The sequence below is a fragment of the Poecilia reticulata genome, linkage group LG12 (assembly GCF_000633615.1).
Source record: "Poecilia reticulata strain Guanapo linkage group LG12, Guppy_female_1.0+MT, whole genome shotgun sequence".
NCBI classification, from domain to species: Eukaryota; Metazoa; Chordata; class Actinopteri; order Cyprinodontiformes; family Poeciliidae; genus Poecilia; species Poecilia reticulata.
In genome coordinates, this window is record NC_024342.1 from 718,252 (window position 1) to 740,116 (window position 21,865).

General features: G+C 38.2%; 1 protein-coding gene across 2 annotated transcripts; it reads left to right on the forward strand.

Moving 5' to 3' along the window:
- Positions 1-704: 704 nt before the first annotated feature.
- Positions 705-21,768, forward strand: slc38a9 (solute carrier family 38 member 9). Of its 2 annotated transcripts, none has more exons than XM_008423100.1 (15): positions 705-789; positions 3,551-3,694; positions 4,926-5,055; positions 5,292-5,410; positions 5,496-5,559; positions 5,684-5,777; positions 7,239-7,409; positions 8,096-8,155; positions 9,824-10,030; positions 12,484-12,591; positions 13,052-13,158; positions 13,883-13,996; positions 15,803-15,951; positions 16,503-16,592; positions 17,429-21,768. In XM_008423100.1, the coding sequence occupies exons 2-15, from the start codon at positions 3,597-3,599 to the stop codon at positions 17,592-17,594; spliced, it is 1,677 nt and encodes a 558-aa protein (XP_008421322.1). In that variant the 5' UTR covers positions 705-789; positions 3,551-3,596; the 3' UTR covers positions 17,595-21,768. The 2 variants fall into 2 exon arrangements, with proteins under 2 accessions (XP_008421322.1, XP_008421323.1); XM_008423101.2 differs by lacking the exon at positions 705-789 and adding an exon at positions 991-1,096.
- The last annotated feature ends 97 nt before the right edge of the window (positions 21,769-21,865 follow it).

The following is a 21,865-nucleotide window of genomic DNA, read 5'->3' on the forward strand; positions in this document are numbered from 1 at the left end:
ATACTTTTATAATTATTTATTTGAATACTTTAATTGTCATGGTATATATTTTTAGTATTTCTTTAATTATTTTAACCGTTGTAAGTGCGTGGACTGAGGCAACTGATACAAGCGATATGTATCAGTTGCTTAACCCTTTGTAAACACAAGAGTTAAGCTATTACAATGTTTTGAGACAAGGGGTTTTACAGACACCATCCACCTACTACAATGTTTAAAATAAAACATATTCAGCAAACACCAGGAAAACATACATTGTTGTGCTCACATGGTCCAGGTTAGTTTAGTCAGATATTTAAAAAAATTGTGTATATTTTACTCAAATTTTGTGTAATATTTTAGCCTCTAGTGTGGAGCTGTACCAACTGGAAAGAGGCTGGGCTTTAGAAAGTAAGGAACGACCAGAGATGGATAAATCTTTCATCCATTTTCTTTACACCGTTTTCCCTTAGTGGGGTCGGGAGTGGTGCTGGTGCCTATCTCCAGCGAGAGGCGGAATCTGTATGCATAAATCTTTCTGTATGCACATATTAGATTTCTTCTGGACTAAAGCAACAACGGGGTTTAAATTTTCATTTGACCTTTGGTTTTCTTCTTTCGTAATGGAAACACACAGATTTTTACCTTTATATTTGACTGGGGAGTCTGCAATATTTACTTACGCGGCCCTGCGTGTGACGTCATTGCACGTGCTTGACAATGAATTTGATTGGATGATGCTCAGCATTTTCAGAGTGTTGTGTAGCTGTGGAGCTAACACCGCTTTATTTCCTCTACGCTGGCCCACAGGTTAGTAACGCTATAAGGTTGGCATTTTCCGGAACATTTCGCTGTGTTTACACTACCGGAGACAGGAGGCCGCGGCTCCTTCGACGTTTCACTAGCAGAAAAACTTTAAATTGGAAGCTTTAGCTGTGACAGTAGGGTCGAAGTCAGGTAAAACACGGGAAGCTGCAGTGTGCGTTACCCACACATTCTAATATTGCAGGCACTTAAGAGCGCAACGACAGGAACTGTGCTAATATGCGCTGGGAGAAATAGCGAAGAGAAGCAGGTCCAGGCCACTTCAGTTCTTGCCAACTGGTTCTGCGGTTCGGTAAGGGGGCCATTAGGGGTTTCAGATGATAATAAGAGAACATCTGCTTCCAGACACTGCTGCCTGGGAGCACGCGCGTCCAGGCGGTCACACGGATAAGCAGATTGCGGATAGTTGTTTAAGTTAATCAATAGTCTTGTGATTTATTCTAAACTATGATAGTTTGTTCTAATTATTGTTTTGGATCTAAAATAAAAGTATTCTTTTTAGATAAAGTCTAAAACCAGTTAGATTTTATGTAACTTTTAGATAAAAACATCTAAAAGTAATTTTTAATACACAGTTGTAATCAAGCTCAGACGGGGACGATCACTGAGGGTTTCTAAACTGCTCTGATTATATCAGCACACAGAAATGACCTAACCTTTGTTGTCACTGATTGTCACTCTCCGGATTTTTACTTTAATGCATTTTGTGTTTGATGTTTTATTGTTAATAATCTACTTATGCACAAAAGATTACCATCACAGCTTCAGATCTTCATGTTAAATGCTGATGGTGACTAATTGGATGACTAAATATCTCACAATTTGAATGTTCTGTAGTTCCCTTTTCTTTGGACTTCCTTATTTTAAACATCTGAGTAAGATAGTTTCAGTGTGGTTGTGGACACTGAAAAGTTTTTTAAAAAAAACTTTCACCTGAATAGCCTTCTCAGAAGTGATATGTAGTCCAACTCGCTTAATCAAATCAGACTAGTGTGCAGATCAAGCCATGTTTAAAGAAATACTTGGCACAATAAGTGTGTTTTAGCATAAAAGATGTGATGTACTGTAGTCTCTACCTTAATGCAATGAAAGCATTAGGTGCATAAGATGCATCCATAAATCAGCCAGCCTACAAATCAGCCCAGATTTTCTAATTTTGGGAGATTGGTGATCGGCCGATGCTTACATGTGAAGCCGACCTTATTCATCCATCTCATTTGCCTCAGCGAAGGTCTACAAATCAGCCACTGCCCTCTTTTAATCTGCTGTGAGAGGTTTGATTGCCAGACCGGCCCACCAGGTCATGTCTGTATGTTACAGTTAACAATAGTCACTCCACTGTCACTAACTCAGCGACTTTCTTGCTATATTTATCAACATTCAGATAAAAAAAATCATTATGGGCCAAAATCGGAATCCGAAGGTCAGACTTTTTATAGATCGGCAATCGGCCAAAAAACTGCAATCGGTGCAGCCCTACAAGCATGGCCTCTCTGGTAGTTTTCAACATGAAATCTCACTAAAACTAGCAGTGTGAGCACACATTCCTCTTTTTACTCAGCCTCTTTGTTTGGTTAAGAAAATTGTTCCCCAGAAATGTGAAGGTGTACAGTTTGCTAATAAAACATTCTCTTACACTGGTGGAACATGTTTTCAGTGGTGCTGTTTCTGTTGACTGTGATTTGTTCTGAAGATCTTCATTTGGTCAGCAGCTGCATGACCATTTCATCTCATCTCTCCAAAATATGTTGGCTGTAACTTGGGTTTACTGCAGGCACAATACAAGGAAAATACTTGTGACTATGTTGTTAAGGTACTGATCTGATGATGATGATGATGTATTTTTGGCTCTCTTCTTTGTCATTAAACAATGTCCCCTTAATTCTCTAAGCCTTGCTATCGCATACTTATTTTATAGAATCCAAAGATAATTATTCTAACTTTATCTGAATCATTTACAATGAAATATTGCAATGGTGGAGGTGGACAAAGATCATTTTAAATATGAAGCTACAAAGTTTTCATCCAGTTTTAGAGTTTGCATAAGCTCCTCCTTTAAGCTCTTTAGAGCCACATGAGTGGAAGATGTGTCAGTGAAACAAACTGAGTACTGAGCAGAGAATATTATTTAAATGACCTAATTTTGTCTTTCTGTTGTTCCATTATAAAAAAAGAATACAGATGCTGAAGTAGCGCAGCACCCAGTGAACTTTTAAAGACACTGTTAGATAAACTCTAGATGCGTCCATTAGTTTATAGAACTTTGAGTCCATTAGTTTATAGAACCTGATGATAGAAGCTGCTGCTGTAATGGACAACGTTTCTGTGATGTTTAGCTTGGTAACAACACTGCTGATGAGTGGAGTGGTTGGGAACATCTCTGGTTTAAATCTGTCTAAGCCACATTAGATAAGTTTAAACCAGCCAGCAGGCTCTCTCTTCCCAACATAAACTTAGAAATAAACTGGAATAGAAATATCCTTTGTTGCCCCACAGAGGGGAAATTCAGGTGTAAGAGCAGCATCAGATCTGTAGTTTCACATAAACGTGTGTCCCACATCACTCCGAGAGAATTGAATGAACTTTACTATGACGGGAAAAAAACTCTGGGTAAATTGCAGTCAATAACTTCTGTGCAATATTCAGCAATAATATTGTATTATTATGCTTCATAATATAATTTCTTTGACATTCTGTTGTTGAAGTACTGGTTGTTCTTAACGTGAATCTTCCTCTGTCCTTCCAGACAGGTGATGAGTTGAGGGCTGAAGCCTGGCTGATTGTTAGAGACCATGGAGGATGACTGCAGGCCTCTGCTGGGCCCAGATCCCACTGGGGAGAGCCCCTCCCACAGAGGCTCAGCTGGGTCACTGGACATCAGAACTAAACGGTAGAAACCCCAGAACCTCTGTGTGCTGCAGAAGCTCAGAATACCAAAATTGGCTATTAGTGGTGAAATATCAAAGACTTCAAAAGTTTTTAAAATGGCTGAATGTACTGAAGCAAACAGTGGTCCATTCTGAGATCAGGGGATAGTTTTGCTTTCCAGATGGATTTGGTTTTTTAGAAAAGTTCTCTGCAAAGTTTAGAATGGACAACAATTTCTTTATGAGTTACGGTATATAATTCATTTTAATATTCAAGTCCAGTTATTTATAATTAAACTAATTGAAACATTGGCAACCATAAACTGTTCAGCTGTGTCTTTCCACACGGGGAGGAGTGTAAGACTCCTGGCCCGACCCTTAGCCAGATATCTTGTATGGTCATCCGGTAGACGTACCTGAAATAAGGCTTTAGTCACAACTGTTCATTTATTTTCTATTATAACAAATGTTTTCTGTCTTGTCTAAAATAAAATAAAATAAAGTTTTCAATGTCAACCTCTGGAAATTCAGAGGCATTTAGGATTTTCAGTACAAAAGCCACCTAGTTCAGTTTTGTAATGCTTTTAGTGCATGTGTTTTTTCCTTGAGGGTATTGCATGATAATAAACAAACATGGTGCTTTTCTAGGAAGCGAACTCTATGATGGACTTGTGAGATTGGCACCGTCTTGGCATAATTCCCCTCTCTGTTAGCAGTTTGTGTCAGTTTTAATCCAGTTAGGTATTTCACAGGGACCAACAAGTTTCTAGCACATTAAAGATTACAAACACTCCCTTTCACAGCTCACAAACAGTCTTTGTTTTTACTCAGGGAATTTTTGCAGAACAGTAGTACAGCATAGTGTGGTATGACTGTGATCAGTTGGACACTGTTCACTGTTCTGACTGCAAGAAGCTGATCTGTTAGGCAGCCCAGGTTGCCTTAATAGTGGCCTTGCTGGGTCTTCTCTCTCTTCTTTTCCTCTTGACGCATAGACTCTGTGTGGTTCTGGTCAGACCAGTTCACCTGCACATCCAGCACTGGGATCCATGGTGATTAAAGCAGGTACTGGTACTTGTAGCAACAGGCACCAAGTGCTGGAAAATGCAGTCAGCATGAGGCACTGTAAGATGTTCTAGCATATTCTTTGCTGACTTTGGACTTGATAAACATTCTGAACTAACACTAAGTTGTTTGGGGGAATTTAAATTAAAAGTAAAGGGGGCAATGCTGTGGTTTTGTGTGGTGTTGCAGGCCTTTCTATGTGGAACCCAGGAACATTGTAAGTGATGACCCTCAGGAGAGGATCTCTGCTGAGGCTGCCATCCTGAACAGTAGAGTCCATTACTACAGCAGACTGACAGGGTCCTCTGACACAATGCTGGTAGGTCAAGTCACTTTGTCGCTATAGCAAAGAATGATTTTAAATGACATTTAATTTCCTGGCTTACTGTATGCCAATAAAATTGGAGAAGAAATGATAATAAAATGGCTGTTTTATGTTTTTCATATTGTCATCATTGCATCCAGCTGTGAATTAAAGCCATGTGAATGTTTGTCTTTATTTCTCTGAAGATGTCATTGATTTGAAAGCGTTGATGTTTTCATTTGCTCCTCCAGAGTCCTCCAAACCATGTGATCCCCACAGCAGAGGAGATGTACGTCTACAGCCCTCTCGGGACGGCTTTCAAGATTCCAGACAGTGAGCAGGCTGTTAAGAACCCCAGCATTGTCACCATGTAAGATCTCACTGCTTGTCAGTGTCACTGAACTTGGAGCCCTCATCTTCAGGGCTTTGATTCCTTTGTGTGTGTTTCCTTGCAGCTTTGCCATATGGAACACCATGATGGGGACGTCCATACTCAGCATACCGTGGGGTATTAAGCAGGTCGCCTACCTTTTACTGTTTTCCTCAGTTTGTGGCTTTATGCTAACATTAAGTCAGCTGTTGCTGATCATAGATTTCTTCCTGAAAATTGAATAGACTTTTTTTATTCACCTAATTTCTTCAGGCTGGTTTCACTCTGGGAATCATCATCCTCATCTTCACTGGCCTGCTAATGCTGTACTGCTGTTACATTGTCATCAAATCACCAAAGGCAATTAGTAAGTCCAGCAGTATCTCCTCTGCTTTAGTCCTCTCCTTGTTTTGCTTTAGTGAAGTAAGGGATGATATTGTATTGTACAGGATAGATGTTCTTTTTTTATTTTTTCTTTAATCTGAGCAAACTTGGTCTGTGCCATTCTTCATTAGGAAAACAACGTTACTATCACTTTGCTGTTATTCAGCATTAAGCTGTGGCTTAATAAACTGTGAGGAGGTGACTATAAGAGCTTAAAGAAATTCCTTAGTGTTGTTTTGAAGCATGGTTGAAGTCCAGTCTTGACATTCTGTGAAAACTATGAATGGTGAGTAAAATTGGGAGGCCCGTTATCTGTTGATGCGTTCATTTTATGTCGTGGTATGGTAGTTTCACAGGTTCTGGTTCTACTAGTTTTCACATATGATGTGACAAGACCCTGGGGGATTATGCTCCCACTGATATGAAGGGCTACACAATAAATTATCATGGAAATATCAGTGTGTGCAACATTCACATCAAAAGGACTGCTTGGAGTTGGCTAATATATTCAAGGTTCTGTTGACTTTGTTTTTCATGCTAGCATAATATTTAGCCAGTTGGACAGATATCATGTCCAACTGGAACATAATATCTGTGCCAGTTGGATGTAATATCCCACTGACACTCTACCCTGGACAGAGTGTCAGGGCAGCAGATGTTGACATCAGACACTAATGATCTTCTCCAAAATGCTAAAGGTCACAGAGTGATGGACGGACAGATGATGGATAGAGGAAAAAAAGAAAATATAGTCCACCTGATATCAGCCACACAATTTCCTCACATCATGCAGCTCTACTGATATTAATAAATTCATGTTGTGGAAACTTAAATGTAGAATCTGTTTCTTAATGGTCTGAAGAGTGCAGTCAATGGTGAGAACAAACAAAAGCGTGATGAGTGATCTGGTCCAAGTCATTATTTCTCTTCACATTCTCACAAGACTTTTTCTGACAGAGTATTTCTCAGGTTGATGATTTTATGTACTACTTAATTATAAGTACTTAAGTATAAGCAGTGCAGGAATCTAGAGAGTCATATCTCTGTAGATTTACTAGATAAATGGCCTTTTGGTGTGGTTTTCACCAAACTCTTTTTTTCTTTATCACTATCCTTCCATTTCTAACATTTCTCATGAGCTTTACTGAAGATGAGTGCAGGTCTTTCCAGGAAACTTCATCCAATGTGGACATAGTGCTGCCACCTGTTTGACTATGTCTTACTTTGAGATTTTCCCAACCTTCTGTTCTGTTCATGCTGGTTTTCAGATTCATTTTAAAATTCCTTGTTTGCTAACTTGTTCCTTGTGTGTAAACTCAACACATTCTATCTTTGTGTTTTTAATATCCAGCAATGAGGTATTGTGTCTTAACCAACAAGGGAATATTCCTCTGGAAAGGAAAATTAACTGATATTCTCTAAAATACTGTTCTGTTCTGCTCAGGGGGTGTGGACACATCCAGCTGGGAATTCCCTGATGTTTGCAGGTTCTACTTTGGAAAGCTTGGCCTGTGGTCCAGCTTGGTCTTCTCCTTGGTGTCTCTTGTTGGAGCCATGGTGGTATACTGGGTCCTAATGTCCAACTTCCTCTACAACACTGGGCAGTTCATCTACAGTAAGTTTAAACATGACCGTAATGTTCCATGTTTACTCTGCTGTCTTGAATCTTGTCTGGTATGTGCTGTTGTGTGCAAGTTTTCAAATTATCTACCAAAGTGCAACATTGCTGCTCATAAACATGTAATTCCAAAGTCTGACAGCAGTTTTTCTTTACGGGGTTGTTCATGAAGTCATGTGGGCCATGTCCACTTCAGATTGCTAGTTTCCATTTTTGCCTCAATGCTTGCTTCAGCAAATCTAAAATGCTGACTCAGCTCTGATTGTTCAACTCATACATCCTGTTGGAAGTGGCTCATTCATTTAAACTGGAACCAGAAATGTCTTTAAGGGCTGACTCTTTATTGTATTTGAAGCTGTAGGTAGGTAGTTGCTTTGATCATGCAGCTATCAAGTCACATAAAGGTCATGTGACCATTTTTAACAATGCATAAAAATGTTATCTTGGGCAATATCTGTACTCAGAAGTTGGAGCCGTTCACACATTCCCTCATTAAAACATTTTAAAAGATTTATTCTTTGAGAATGTCTAGGTGTTTGACTGAACACCCAAACCCTGGTCCTGTATAAATATGCATTTAGTTAACTGTCCAGCAGTGGTTTGAAATAAAAAATAATTTTACATTGTGAAAATAAATTCATAAATGAGTGTTTTAAATTCTTCTTATTTTTTCACGTCTACAGACCACGCTCACAACGTCAGCACATCCGATTCAGAGTATGGAACCAATGGTTCTGACAGAGGTGAGAAACCTTTACTTGTAACATTTCTGAGTAGTTTTAAAGACTGTTCTACACCAACAACCCCAAAGTTCTATTTATTAACAGCTTATCACAAAAGGTTATTCCTGACCATCTACTCAAAATGCATGATAAAGTAATTGTGCTCAGTGAAATATGAAATATTTTGCAGATTTTGGCATTGTAAGAGCGAAATATTTATAATTCGCACATCTGGGATAATGTTATTTGATGTATAATGAACCTGTTGGTGTCACCTTAAAGGTGGCATTAACCACATGGTACCCCATTCATTCATTCATTCATTCATTCATTCATTCATTACATTACATTACACACTCAGGCCAACAGCATGAATGAACAGAGTAGCAGTGGTGTTGGTGCTAAAAGTTTTCTGCAGCACACAGTAACCTCCTCTGTATGTATTCTCTGGTGATGTGTGAACGAGGCTGCTAATTCAGATCTTTTGGCTAAAAGGAATTCTGTGTGTTTTGGAGCAAAGAGGATCCTTCACAGCCATCCAGGTTAAAGACCAGGCTCTGTGATGATGATAGGTTTTTATTTCACCTGTCAAACCTTTTTACACATTCTCATTCTTTCCCCTTCTTCACAAACTACTTTCCTGTCTGACCAATCTCAGATAAAAAAATCTTAAAAACGAACAAAAGAACATCAATAATGATGTAAACTTTAAGTACTCTCCCCCCAAAACGTTACTCAAGTACCTGAACCAGAACTTGAACAATCAAATAAAATTTAATTGAGTGATTAGATTTGGTTATTGAGAACTACCCACCTCTGAACATGGAAAACAAATTTATTAGCTTGTTTTTGTTAATGAGCTTAGTGTGATGTATTATATAGTTATCGTTTTACTAGCATTATCAACATCCAACAACATTACTCAACTCTTTCAACTTGTTTGGAAAAAACTGTACAAAGTTTTTTGCCTGTTGCTGGTTTGCTCCAAGATTCTAATACACATGATGTGCAAGTTGACACAGCAGCGTGTCTCCATCTGTAAAACCACCGCAGGCATCTTGACGCTCATGTTATGTATAAAGATGACTTGGAAAACTACGACATATTAACAGAGTAAACATTTGTAACAGCTAAAAAATGTGTGGGGGATAGAGGACACAACTACGGTGTGGGAGTCCATATTTTATCAAATCAAGATGAGAATAATAGAAACTTTGCCTCTCTGACGTAAAAAAACCCCCAAAAAACAATCACTATCACATAAAATAAACTGCTTCCATCCCAAGGCAGGCGTGGCTGACTCTGTGGGTGGGCATTGTCCGCCCATGCTGCCAGGGCTGTGGGTGGAGCATGTACAGAGTAAGACTGTGCATCTCTTGTCTGAGTTGTTCTTTAGGTACCAGCTTAGAGAGAGAATATTTATGAACATGGACCCCCAAATAAAACTATGGCCACCCCTGGTATAACAGCCCAGTTCCACCACAGACCCTACCCCACACTTCAGAAATGAAATGGATATTGTTGTTAACTGAAATGAGGGTGGCTCGACCAAATGTAAAATATGTGAAGTTTGTGCAGTGAGGTGAAAAGTAAAACCCAAATTAAAGTGGATCTTTCTAATTGTGTATTGTTAATAGTGTAATTGTTTTAATTATGCGTGTGGTGATGTCTTGTTGATGTGTTCGCCAGTTATCTGCCCATACCCTAAAACTCACCCTGGAAGAAATGACTCCATGACCAGTCTGTGTGGCAGCTCCTCTGGGAATGACTCATCTGGGAGCAGCTTTGATCACTACTGGAGTAAAACCAGCACCATCCCTCTCTACCTCATCATCCTGCTGCTGCCACTGCTCTGCTTTCGCTCTGCCTCTTTCTTTGCCAGGTTCACTTTCTTTGGTAAGTGGAGACCAAGCTCCTGGGATGCTTTCAGGAAGTTTTGGCATTTATCCAAAAATGTGGGACTCAGTGAGCGAATAGTTTGTTCTTCAGCTACCTAGCATAGATTTTCATTAGAAAGATTAGAACTCGGCATTTTACCACATGGGGAGGATTCAGCGCATTCTTTGGTCCTTAATTGTAAAACCACTGCAGTCTGGAGTAAAACCAGACTGAAGTCAGTGACCAGACCTGTCACTGACTTATATGCTATAGTGTTGAAAAGGCCACCCTCTTCCTCCTATGATAATAAATGAAAATAAATGAAACACAGTCTGCTTAATGATGATTTTGGCATGCAGCTCATGAAAACCCAAAATCCCTGTCTCAAAAAATTAGCATATTTCATCCGACCAATAAAAGAAATGTGTTTTAATACCAAAAAAGTCAACCTTCAAATAATTATGTTCAGTTATGCACTCAATACTTGGTCAGGAATCCTTTTGCAGCCTTCAATGCGGCCTGGAGGCCATCAATCTGTGGCTCTGCTGAGGTGTTATGGAGCCCAGGATGCTTTGATGGCCTTAAGCTCATCCAGAGTTTTGGGTCTTGTTTCTCTCAACTTTCTCTTCACAATATCCCACAGATTCACTATGGGGTTCAGGTCAGGAGAGTTGGCAGGCCAACTGAGCACAGTAATACCATGGTCAGTAATACCAGTGGTTTTGGCACTGTGAGCAGGTGCCAGGTCGTGCTGAAAAATGAAATCTTCATCTCCATAAAGCTTTCCAGCAGATGGAGCATGAAATGCTCCAAAACCTCCTGATAGCTGCTGCATTGACCCTGACCTTGATAAAACACAGTGGACAAACACCAGCAGCTGACATGGCTCCCCAGACCATCACTGACTGTGGGTACTTGACACTGGACTTCTGGCCTTTTGGCATTTCCTTCTYCCCAGTCTTCCTCCAGATTCTGGCACCTTGATTTCCGAATGACATGCAAAATTTGCTTTCATCCGAAAAAAGTAYTTTGGATCACTGAGCAACAGTCCAGTGCTGCTTCTCTGTAGCCMAGGTCAGGCGCTTCTGCCGCTGTTTCTGGTTCAAAAGTGGCTTGACCTGGGGAATGCAGCACCTGTAGMCCMTTTCCTGCAGACGCCTGTGCACGGTGGCTCTGGATGTTTCTACTCCAGACYCAGTCCACTGCTTCCCCCAAGTTCTGGAATCAGTCCTTCTCCACAATCTTCCTCAGGGTCYGGTCACTTCTTCTCGTTGTGCAGCGTTTTCTGCCACACTTTTTCCTTCCCACTGAGGTGCCTTGATGCACCACTCTGTGAACAGTCTATTCGTTCAGAAATGTCTTTCTGTGTCTTACCCTCTTGCTTGAGGGGTCAATGATGGCCTTCTGGACAGCAGTCAGGTGGGCAGTCTTACCCATGATTACGGTTTTGAGTAATGAACCAGGCTGGGAGTTTTCAAAAGCCTCAGGAATCTTTCGCAGGTGTTTAGAGTTACTTTGTTGATTCAGATGATGAGGTTAACTGCTCGTTCAGAGAACCTTTTCATGATATGCTAATTTTTTGAGACAGGGACTTTGGGTTTTCATGAGCTGTATGCAAAAATAATCAGTATTAAAACAATAAAAGACCTGAAATATTTCAGTTGGTGTGCAATGAATCTAAAATATATGACAGTTTAATTTTTATCATTACATTATGGAAAATAATGAACTTTATCACAATATGCTAATTTTTTTAGAAGGACCTGTATATGACAATATGGCTGTTGCGCAGTTAGCTGGTTATTTGGTGACAGCTTGCTGTTTTAGGCAGACACCAGCACAGAGCCTCAGTAACTTGTGAGTGTGGATGAATGAGTCAGAAGAAGGAACTGCATACCACAGGCATGGTGTCACCTGCGTAACCAGCTTTCCACAGAACAGCGTCATGGAAAAGTTGTGCATTGATGTAGGAGGGAGAACAACTGAGATATAATTTGATAAATTTCATAAAAAAGGTGCGAGACAGTCGTTTTAAAATGACTATTTCCCTCAGTATGGCATGAACTGACATTGACGTAAACCTCTGGAACATCCACTCCTGGGAAGGTTGGCAGCCTTCCTAAATGTTTCCAGCTGTTTCTGTTAAATAACAAACTTCCAATTGTTTAGAAATGATCTTATTGCAACTTGCAGATTGAGGTGAAGCATCAAACAGCTACGTTTACATATGTGGTCACAGCTGCTGATGTTGATTTCATTAGGTACCTTAATGTGCATCATCTGACCCATTAATGGACTCCATGGCTGTATATTGATGTATCAAAAGCTACTAGCTTACTGTCAGTTTATTCTTCACTTATGTAGCATTTCAATAATTGCATAGTAATTAGTAGTTGTAGTCAGTGTAATTAATGGTTTATACAATCTACTCGTTTGTCAATTTTTCCAAGGAATGTTTCTGTTTCTTCTAGGCACTATATCAGTCATCTATCTGATTGTGCTGGTTACAATCAAAGCTTCCCACCTTGGCTTCCACCTAGAGTTCCACTGGTTTGGTCCGTCCCAGTTCTACGTTCCAGGTAGATCTGCCAGTCCTCTGTCCTGTTCTGCCACAGCCCTGAGAAATGCTCACACTTTTATCAACACTGTACTAAAAATGTCCCATGTACCTGCTAACCATATTGAATGAATTTTTTGGGGGGATCTTTTAGATGAACATGGGCAGGGGAGATTAGAGGATGTTTATTTATTTATTTATTTATTTTTTTTTATAAATACTACTACTTTTATAAATAAAAAAATCTAAAAGGTCTATCTGGCTGTTATATTACTTTGATCTTTTGTTCTTTTTAACCTAAAACTAAAAACAAGTCTTTAAAATGTTTCAGATGTAGTGTTTACCAAGACTGGATAGAGCACTAAATATATGACCATACCAACCCAGTGACCTTTGTTTTGGTGAAATCTGTCTCATACATAAAGATCTTGGTTGTGATGCTTATGTTTCGTCTAAGACTTGTGATTTTCCTCTTCTTTCAGAGTTCAGGTTGTTTTTTCCTCAGCTGACTGGTGTCCTCACCCTGGCCTTCTTCATTCACAACTGCATCATCACATTGATGAAGAGCAACAAAAACCAAGAAAATAACGTGAGTCTGTGCTCAGTTATTGTTGCTCACAGAATTAGCGGGACAAGCTTTTCTGTGGTTCTGGCTGGACCAATAGGTTCATCAAGAATTTGGAGGAAAATGACCTTGAAATTGATTAGACTTATTTTTCTGTCTTATTTCCTTTATTTGCCTTACTATTTCAACAAATGCAGATGGAAGAAGTAGTGAAGAAATTGATTTGTTAAATATTTTAGGTCCTTTCAACCTGGACCCACTGATTTTATTACAATTCATTTTATTAAATATCTAAAGTATAACAATGTTAGGTTAGAATACTACCACATCTGGTAATATTGCCTTTTCCACTGAGACAATTCCTGTAAAAATATGAATGACTGTCTGCTCCAGATGTTTAGTGGATCCCATTTTAAATAGACCATAGTGCTGACAGAACCTGTTGTTCAGGCAGTATTTCATTAATCCTAATACACTTCAGTGGAACAGTGCAAAGGTTTTGAATCTTTCTTCTGGAATTCAAATATATTACATAAATAAATTACATAAAGTGATCAAGTTGTGTAGAAACTGTCCACCAGCAGGATCTGTTCAAGGTGGAAAACGACAGTAGTTCACCCACCAGGTCACCTACTTTTCATCAGCGTTTAGGATTTTTATTGTTAATAATTTAAACCTAGTTTTGATTCAAACTGAGTTCAGGCTCAAATACTCCACATGGATCCTTAACAGTTTTTCTTCCATGCAGGTAAGGGACCTGTCCTTGGCTTATCTTCTCGTTGGAGGGACATATATGTATGTGGGCGTGTTGATCTTTGCTGCCTTTCCCTCACCTCCTCTCTCCAAAGACTGCATTGAACCAGTAAGACGTAAACTTTTTTTTTTTTTTACATCTTTTTGAATTCTTTTTCTAAACTTTATACATTATGTACAGAAAGGTCACTTTTCCATATACTGTAGCATTAAAGCTAAATCAACACATCATAAACATGGTACCGTTTGCCAACATCCAGGTATGTATTTAGTTATTCTCATGTGTTTCTGCATTAGTAATATTTCTTTAAATACTAATCAAGGTACTGTATTAAATTCTGATGTAATATATGGTAAGCGATATACAAGTTCTGAATACAAGTTCTCATATATTCATTGTTATGCATTCAGAAGACATGAGGTTATAATGGGTCAGATGAAGTTCAATTCAATTCAGTTTATTTATATAGTACCAAATCACAACAGATGTGGTCTTAAGGCCTTTTACAAAAACATGTAGAGACAATCGTTTGCGTTGAACCACTGACTGTACAGCAATCCCTCATACTGAGCATGAGGAAAACTCCCTTTAATGGGAAGAAACCTCCAGCAGAACCAGAACCAGACTCAGTACAAGCGGCCATCTGCCAAGACTGACTTGGGGTTTGAGAAGACAGAACAGAATGAACAAGAAGAAACTGATGAACTGATGTAGGTTTATTTAGATTTTCTTGAAAGTAAAAAGTTCAAAGCAGGGCAGCTGATKGCAGCATTATGTCAGCCGATGCCCTCCTCCAGGAAGGAATCACAGCCAATCAGTACGCCAGACCAAGTGTAGCTTCAATGGAGAGAAAATAACAGAGAAAACAAATTTAACAGATTAAATAACAGCAAATAATGCAAATTGAAGAGTAGAAGAAGAAGGCGAGAAAGTGAACAGTTCATCCTCTAGTAGCCTAAGTCTATAACATTATAAGCACAAATACATCAGGATAACCCGAGCTGGCCCAACTATAAGCTTTATCAAAAAGCAAAGTTTCAAGCCTCGTCTTAAAAGTAGATGAGTTCTGGGATGGGTGAAAGTGGAGGAAATATATGTTAATGCTTCCTAGTCGTCTTAGTCTGAAATATTTTAATGGTCTAAAACATTTTCCCTATTATTGACTCTTTGTTTGGTCCTAAAAAATATGTACTTGTACACAAATTCTATCTATAAAGTCATCAAAATATTTCCATCTCCGATTGGATCTCTTCAGGAACAAAAATATGTGGCTGTGGAAATATTTTCCACAGCCTCAAGTGTCAGGACAAGTGTCCTGTTTCATTAAAGTGTAAAAAATACATCCGTCAACTAATTTCTTATAAATGAGGTATAAAAGATATTTCAAAGGAGATACAATGAAAATGAAACAAATATGAAATGAATAAGACATTGATTACCTGGACACTATGAGAACGAAGACCCAACCTTTAAATAAAAGTAGGAATAGGTTAATCTTTTGATTGATACTCATTTGAACTTCTATTTTCTTTTGAGAGATGCCATTTTCATTTCCTGTCCAAAACAAGGTTCTTGTTCAATGTAAATTTTAAGTCTAAATCTAAAAGGATTATAAATCATCTAAGCCAGTCTTCCTCAAATTGAGGTCTTCAACTACTGGTGGTCAGTGGGCGCCTCCTAGTGGTTAGCAAGGTACTGCATATATATGACTTAATTTTCTGCCTACAGTTAGCTTTTTTGCAGTTTGTCATTAGTTTTCAATTGGACATGGAGGTGAGAATGATTTATCTCAGCTATATAATTGAAACCTAGTGATTAGAAAGTAATATGTTTTTGAGCAAAAATGAAGGTTAGTTTTTAATTGTTTAATACACTCTGCTTGAAGTTGCAACTGTGCTTTTCCTTTTTTTCCAGAACTTTTTAGATAACTTCCCCAGCAGTGATGTGATGGTGTTTGTGGCTCGAGTGTGCCTACTGTTCCAAATGATTACTGTCTATCCTCTGCTGGGTTATTTGGTACGAGTCCAAATTATGGGTCAGCTGTTTGGAAATCATTATCCCGGGTAGGAGAATACAAATTTTATTTAAAGTTCATATTTGAAGATTTAGTCCTTTTTTTCCATTTATAGCCATTAGAATTTAGGGTCAATATCAGTTTTGTTTACTTTCAAAGCAATATAATATATTTTATTAGATATGACTGATTAACTCAAATCTAGTTAATAACTTTAAATTCTAGTTTGTACCGACTGTTTTGTTTACCAACCATGACTTGTTTTCAGATTGCATCTTTTGAGCTTTGTCAACATTAATTTCCTGCATCAAAAATGTTCAATTTAAATAGCTGTTCAATCTATTTGATGATATTCCATTATTAATGCATTTCACTGAGTGACTGATCTGGTAAATCTGAACCAGTACAATGGAGCATCAGATCAGTTTTTCCTTCGGTTACTGTCCGTGTTGAACTTGCCTGGTCAGGTTCATGACACAGCAGTTTGCCCATTTCAAGTCTTATTGGATCACCCAGGCATCAGAACTTGATCTTTTCTTGGAAACTCTTGAACAACATTTAGGCTAATTAAATGTTGTCTGTCCCATTGTCTCTACTCAGTTTCATTCACATTCTTGTGCTGAATATTCTCATTGTTGGAGCTGGAGTTCTAATGTCCATGTTTTATCCCAACATTGGATCTATAATACGGTATGTATAGAGTTATGTTATTAACTGTTTATGAAAGAAATATCCAGTAATGTTAGCTTGGAGATGCTTCTTCAATAAACTTCTAAAATTCTTCAACTACTGTTATGGAATGATTATTGTAGAAATATTCTTCTATTAACAAGTAGCACACTGGTTTTACTCATCCTGGTACTTTACTTCAGAGAGCCATCTAGTGTCCTAACAGAGGTTGAATTAATTCTAATTCTTAATTTAAATAAATGGCATTTTAAGAAGAACAGATGTACAGAGATTGGACCAGCAATTGTATCATTGTAGCAGAATGAATTTGATTGTTCAGTCCTATAGTATGTTTGGTTTAAAGCCAGCCTCTGCCAACTAGTATGTCAGTCCAAAACTTTACAGTTACAGAAAATCTCTAAAGCTATTTTATATAAACATGCATTAAAGATAAAGATAATCCTTTTCAAGTTTTGAAGTATTTTGGGAATGTGCAAGGGAACCTGAAGTGAAAGGTCTACAGTAACTTGAAAAGCACTTATACACCTTCTGACAACATTAATCTGTGCATGTTTCAACCCCAAACATCAATATATTTCAGTGGGATATGTAATGAACCAACAGAAAGATTGTGAAGTGGAAGGAACTTCACCCCCCACCCCCACACACCATCTTCTTGTATAAAAATAGAAACCTGAACCTACTGAGTAGCAGTCTGTTCTCTTCATATCTCCAAAAAGGGAAAGACACCCATAGTCTTGTTCTGTTTTCTTGAATTATTACAATATAGTCAATTTTCCTCTGCGGCCCATATGTGTTTTCTCATTCACTGATCATAAATCCATTTCTCTCTGCAGATTTTCTGGAGCAATATGTGGACTGGCCTTAGTGTTTCTACTTCCTGCTTTAGTCCACATGTTCTCTCTGAGGGAGCAGGGGAGACTCACCTGGCAGTCGGCCTTTTTCCACAGTTTCCTCATCGTTCTGGGTGTGGCCAACCTGATGGCTCAGTTTTTTATGTAGGAAACAAGTAGGCAATAATTTAAAGATGAGAAGATCTAATGGAAGGTTTAGCTGCTACCACCTAACTGTGGTGTGGTTTAAATATCTGCACAACAAGCTCCAAACATATGCAAGTATTTACATTCATATTTATTTCATTATATTTTTCATATTCAAATAAATGTAAAACCATCAGTTGTTTGAACTTACATTAAGTAAAAAATGTTTTGAACATGTCAATATTTTCTCAGTTTAAATATTTCAAATGATTAACTGGTAGCCTTTAACAAGTTTTTTTTTTATAACAAAACTATTTCACAGTTGCATGAGTGGTAAATGCAAAGACACCTTCACAAAAAAAAAAAATCAAATAAAATCACTTATCTGTCCATTTTCCAACGCGCTTTTCCTTCTGGCATCTATCTCCAGCGGTCAACGGGCGAGAGGTGGGGTCATCTTGAACAGGTCACCAGTCCAGCATAGGACAAACAATCATGCACACATTCATACCTCATGAGAATTTAGAGAGACCAGTCAACCTAAACATCATGATTTTGGACGGTGGGAGGAAGCCAGAGTACCCCGAGAGAACCTACGCATGGACATGGAGAACATGAAGAGTCCAGGCCCTTCTTGCTGCAAGGCAGCAATGACTCCACCACACAACGAAAAGCTTACTGTTCCTAAACATAGTCAGTGGTTACAGCTGCATCCCCCGCCCCCAAAGTTGTAATGGCTGTAGTGGCCTTTATTTGACAGGAAAGTGGGTACCGTAGAGAAGGGGGATGACATACAGCAATTGAACCTGTGACAGCTGCGTTGAGGGCTAAGGCCTCCATTTGTGGGTTGTGCTTAACCCCTGCACCATCTCAGCACCCCACAGGTGCATTTTTAAACTTCAAAAGAATAACTACTGGAAGAATTGTCCAAGAGCCAAAAACCACTTGCAAAAAGTTGTGGAAATAGCAGGTGCAGTTTCTCCAGTTAAGCAATAAGTAATGCCTTTAATAGCAATGACTTCTGTTCACAGTGACTGTACAAAACTTCACCCTGGAAGAACGTCTGCTGCAGAAGATTTGGACAAGCATGCGAAATTCAGAGAGAAGATAGTCTGGTCTAATGAGGCCAATGTAATCGCTCACATCAAGTTTAAAGAAAGATTAGTTTTAAAAATCACTGGAAACACCATGCAAAAGGTGACATTTGCACGTGGAAACATCATAGTGTGGGCTCTGTTATAGCATCTGGTTCTGGGAGACTTCATGTAATGCAAGGAAAGATGGATTTACTGGTAAATTTTTGATAAGAATGTGAGAATGAAACAAATGTTAATTTGAAGCAAGTTCCAAACAACCAAGGAAGACATTTTGTCTGAGACAATAGGTTCTATTTCATGTTTTCAGTCATACATTCACTGGTGGATTGATTTTCTTTGATTGTGTTGGTGTATTACTTGGGTGTAGGTTGTTGCTGATGGTGATCTGGTGTTAAATTTTTCTCAGTGTCCCCATTAGAAACATTTAAGCTGAGAAAAATGTTGACATGTTTAATACTAATGTTACCGGCCTCATTTTAATGCAGGCCAACCTTTGTTTATTTGACTTTGCTTATGGTGACATTGGAATGAGATTTGTTATGTGTCGGCTAATTCTGACTATCACCAAACTTTTTGAGGAGCGATCTTTATACAGCAAAGTGCCACACAAAGCGGCGCTATACAGAGATTAAAAACGGACAGATGGACATGAAGGCACAAGAGACTCATTAGATAATGTCAAACTAATCAGAGCTATAATAAAGACTCAAGGGAATATGGACCTATGCGGAGTGTAGATTAGCAGGAAAAGAAAATGTATATAGACACAAAATAATCATAAAGTAAATGGTAAACTTTGATTTGAAAAAATACCAATATAGACAAATACGTTACAACAACTGCAAAAATGTTAACTTGTATAGAAACGACAAAGAACATAGATACTTGTAATGTACTAGCAATAATTAAAAACAATAAACTTTAAGAGGTGACAAATGGGTATAAACCAAAACCACCAAACTGAATGGATGTCTTTAACATGCTCTTCAAGATGTCCAAGCTCTCAGGTGACCTCTGACCTTGAGGCTTGTCCCACAGTAGACAGCCATAACGATGCCTCACCTTGTGATTTAGTTCTCATTGTAGGTACCAGTGAGAACCACTTCAGAAGACGGAAGCAGTTCTCATAAATGGGGTGGGCTATAACATTACGGCCATTATTAAGTTTTAAATGCCACTAAGAACACCTTAAAATCAATTCTAAAATGCACACCAACTTTAAATACAAACTTTAAAGTTGCCGTGATGTGAGCTCAGCTTCTGGTCCTCGACTAGCAGAGTTCTGAATTAGCTGTAATAGAGCTAAGCTTTTTCCAACAAGATCAGGAAGCAGAGTATTACTATAATTGATTGTACTGGCTGTAAAGGTGTGAATCAAAGTTTCTGTATTGGACTATTAGAGAAATGGTTACGGTCTTGCAATGTTCCTCAGAAGATGAAAATATGTTTCTAGTGACATTCTTGATATGGTTTCAGAAACCATAGTTTGAATCAAATATGTTTTTCAATGTTGTCCTAATTTAGATAAAGGAAATTCTCATAATTTAATATATAATAAAAAAAAAATAAAATAAAAAAAAAAGGGCTTAAAAGTGCCTGGATGTAGGCTCATCAGGACGCAATAATAAACGGAGCTGTGTCATCAGCATAACTATAAAAGTTAATGCCATGTCTCCTAATAATGTATGCCAACAGTTGATGGGTGGCATACAAGGATTCAAAATATTGGGACTCAGTGCTGAGCCTTGGGGGACACCATAGTGTAAACTACAGTTTTACACAGATTACTTGTGTAAAACTAACTGCAAAACTGGGATGCTGCTAGTTTAGTTGATTAAGGAAAAGCTTCTCCACATTTTGCTAAAAACACAGCAGATTAGAATAGAGACATTAAGGTTTGTTCTCTTCCCATGAGGCTTCACAACAGCAGTCTTAAAGACAATTGTGAAGCCCACTGCCCCGCTCCGTATGAAAAGAATAGTTAATATTAAAAGCATCATTTTGAAAAAGATGTGGTTTATAGGGTCTAAAGGATATTTTTCTGTTTTAAGTGAAATAATTCTGCTTGCCAGTTCATCAACCATTCTCCAGTGTTTCCCCACCATTTAACAATGACTCAGTGGTAATATTTTTATGCTGGCATTGAGATAAATTATATCTTGTATTGTTTATGTTTCCTCTGAAGTAGGCTGTGAAATCTCCACACTTTGTAATTGTGGAGTTACTGGTGAATACTGGGGAGGGCTGGTTTGGTTAGTCTGTCAAAAACTGAGAACAGGATTCTTTGATTATTTTTAGTATCAGATATTAATTTTAAGAAATATGAATGGTTCACTTGCTTGACTGTTAATGATTTAATTCTGGAAATTGTGGTAATTTATTTGCTGATCTTTCCTTTCTGATTTTCCCCATTATGTCTTTCCCAGAAGATTTTATATTTTGTATTTCTTGATAAACTGTTGGATTTTTTCCAACCATAAAATGTAAAAATTCTATTTATGAAAAAGTATTTTATCAAGCAATGTATGATTGTTGTTAATACTGACCAAAGTGAAACTTCAGCTTCATGAAGTACTGTGGTTTGCTGTCTTTGTGGAGTAGTTTTTCTCCATCCTTCAGTTTAACAGTCTGGTCTCACTTTTTGGGTTGCAGCTGATTTCTATGGCAGAGCTCTTAAAATGGCTGCTCAGCAGTGAAAACACAGCAGCACTCAGCAGTTGGACAGTGCTCTCAGGCATTGGTTTTAATCAGACAATAACATTTGGAGCAGTCTGAACGAAGCGCAGAGTTGCTTTTCCTCCTCTGTGGGTTTAAGTCCAAGATCTTTGCTGTTGGGTTTAATTCAAGTTAAATATATTATGAACTTTATATTTCTGAAAACTTTGTTCTTACAAAAGGTACAGTGTGTTGACATTTTTGAAAGAACTTTAGTAGTATTTAAAGCTGTAACCAAATGACTGACCGGTATTTGACATGCTAAGATGATGTCTGTACACAGCAGATTGTATCGGCCCAGTAGTGATGGACAAAGGGAATACTTGTGTGAAGATGTAGGATCTGTATGTTTGGTAACTTTTATTAAACTTCTTGTTGATTTTATCCTTTGCAGTTTCAATTTATTGGACTTTAGATTCTATTACCTTGCTTCCCAAGAACCAAGTGGGAATAAATAAATCAGAATACAATATTCAGGAGC

Coding starts and splice junctions, on each gene's coding strand:
- slc38a9 (XM_008423100.1), top strand. CDS start 3,597: ATGGAGGATGACTGCAGGCCTCTGCTGGGCCCAGATCCCACTGGGGAG. Junction 5,056..5,291: donor GGTCCTCTGACACAATGCTG/GTAGGTCAAGTC, acceptor TTGCTCCTCCAG/AGTCCTCCAAACCATGTGAT. Junction 8,156..9,823: donor AACCAATGGTTCTGACAGAG/GTGAGAAACCTT, acceptor TGTGTTCGCCAG/TTATCTGCCCATACCCTAAA.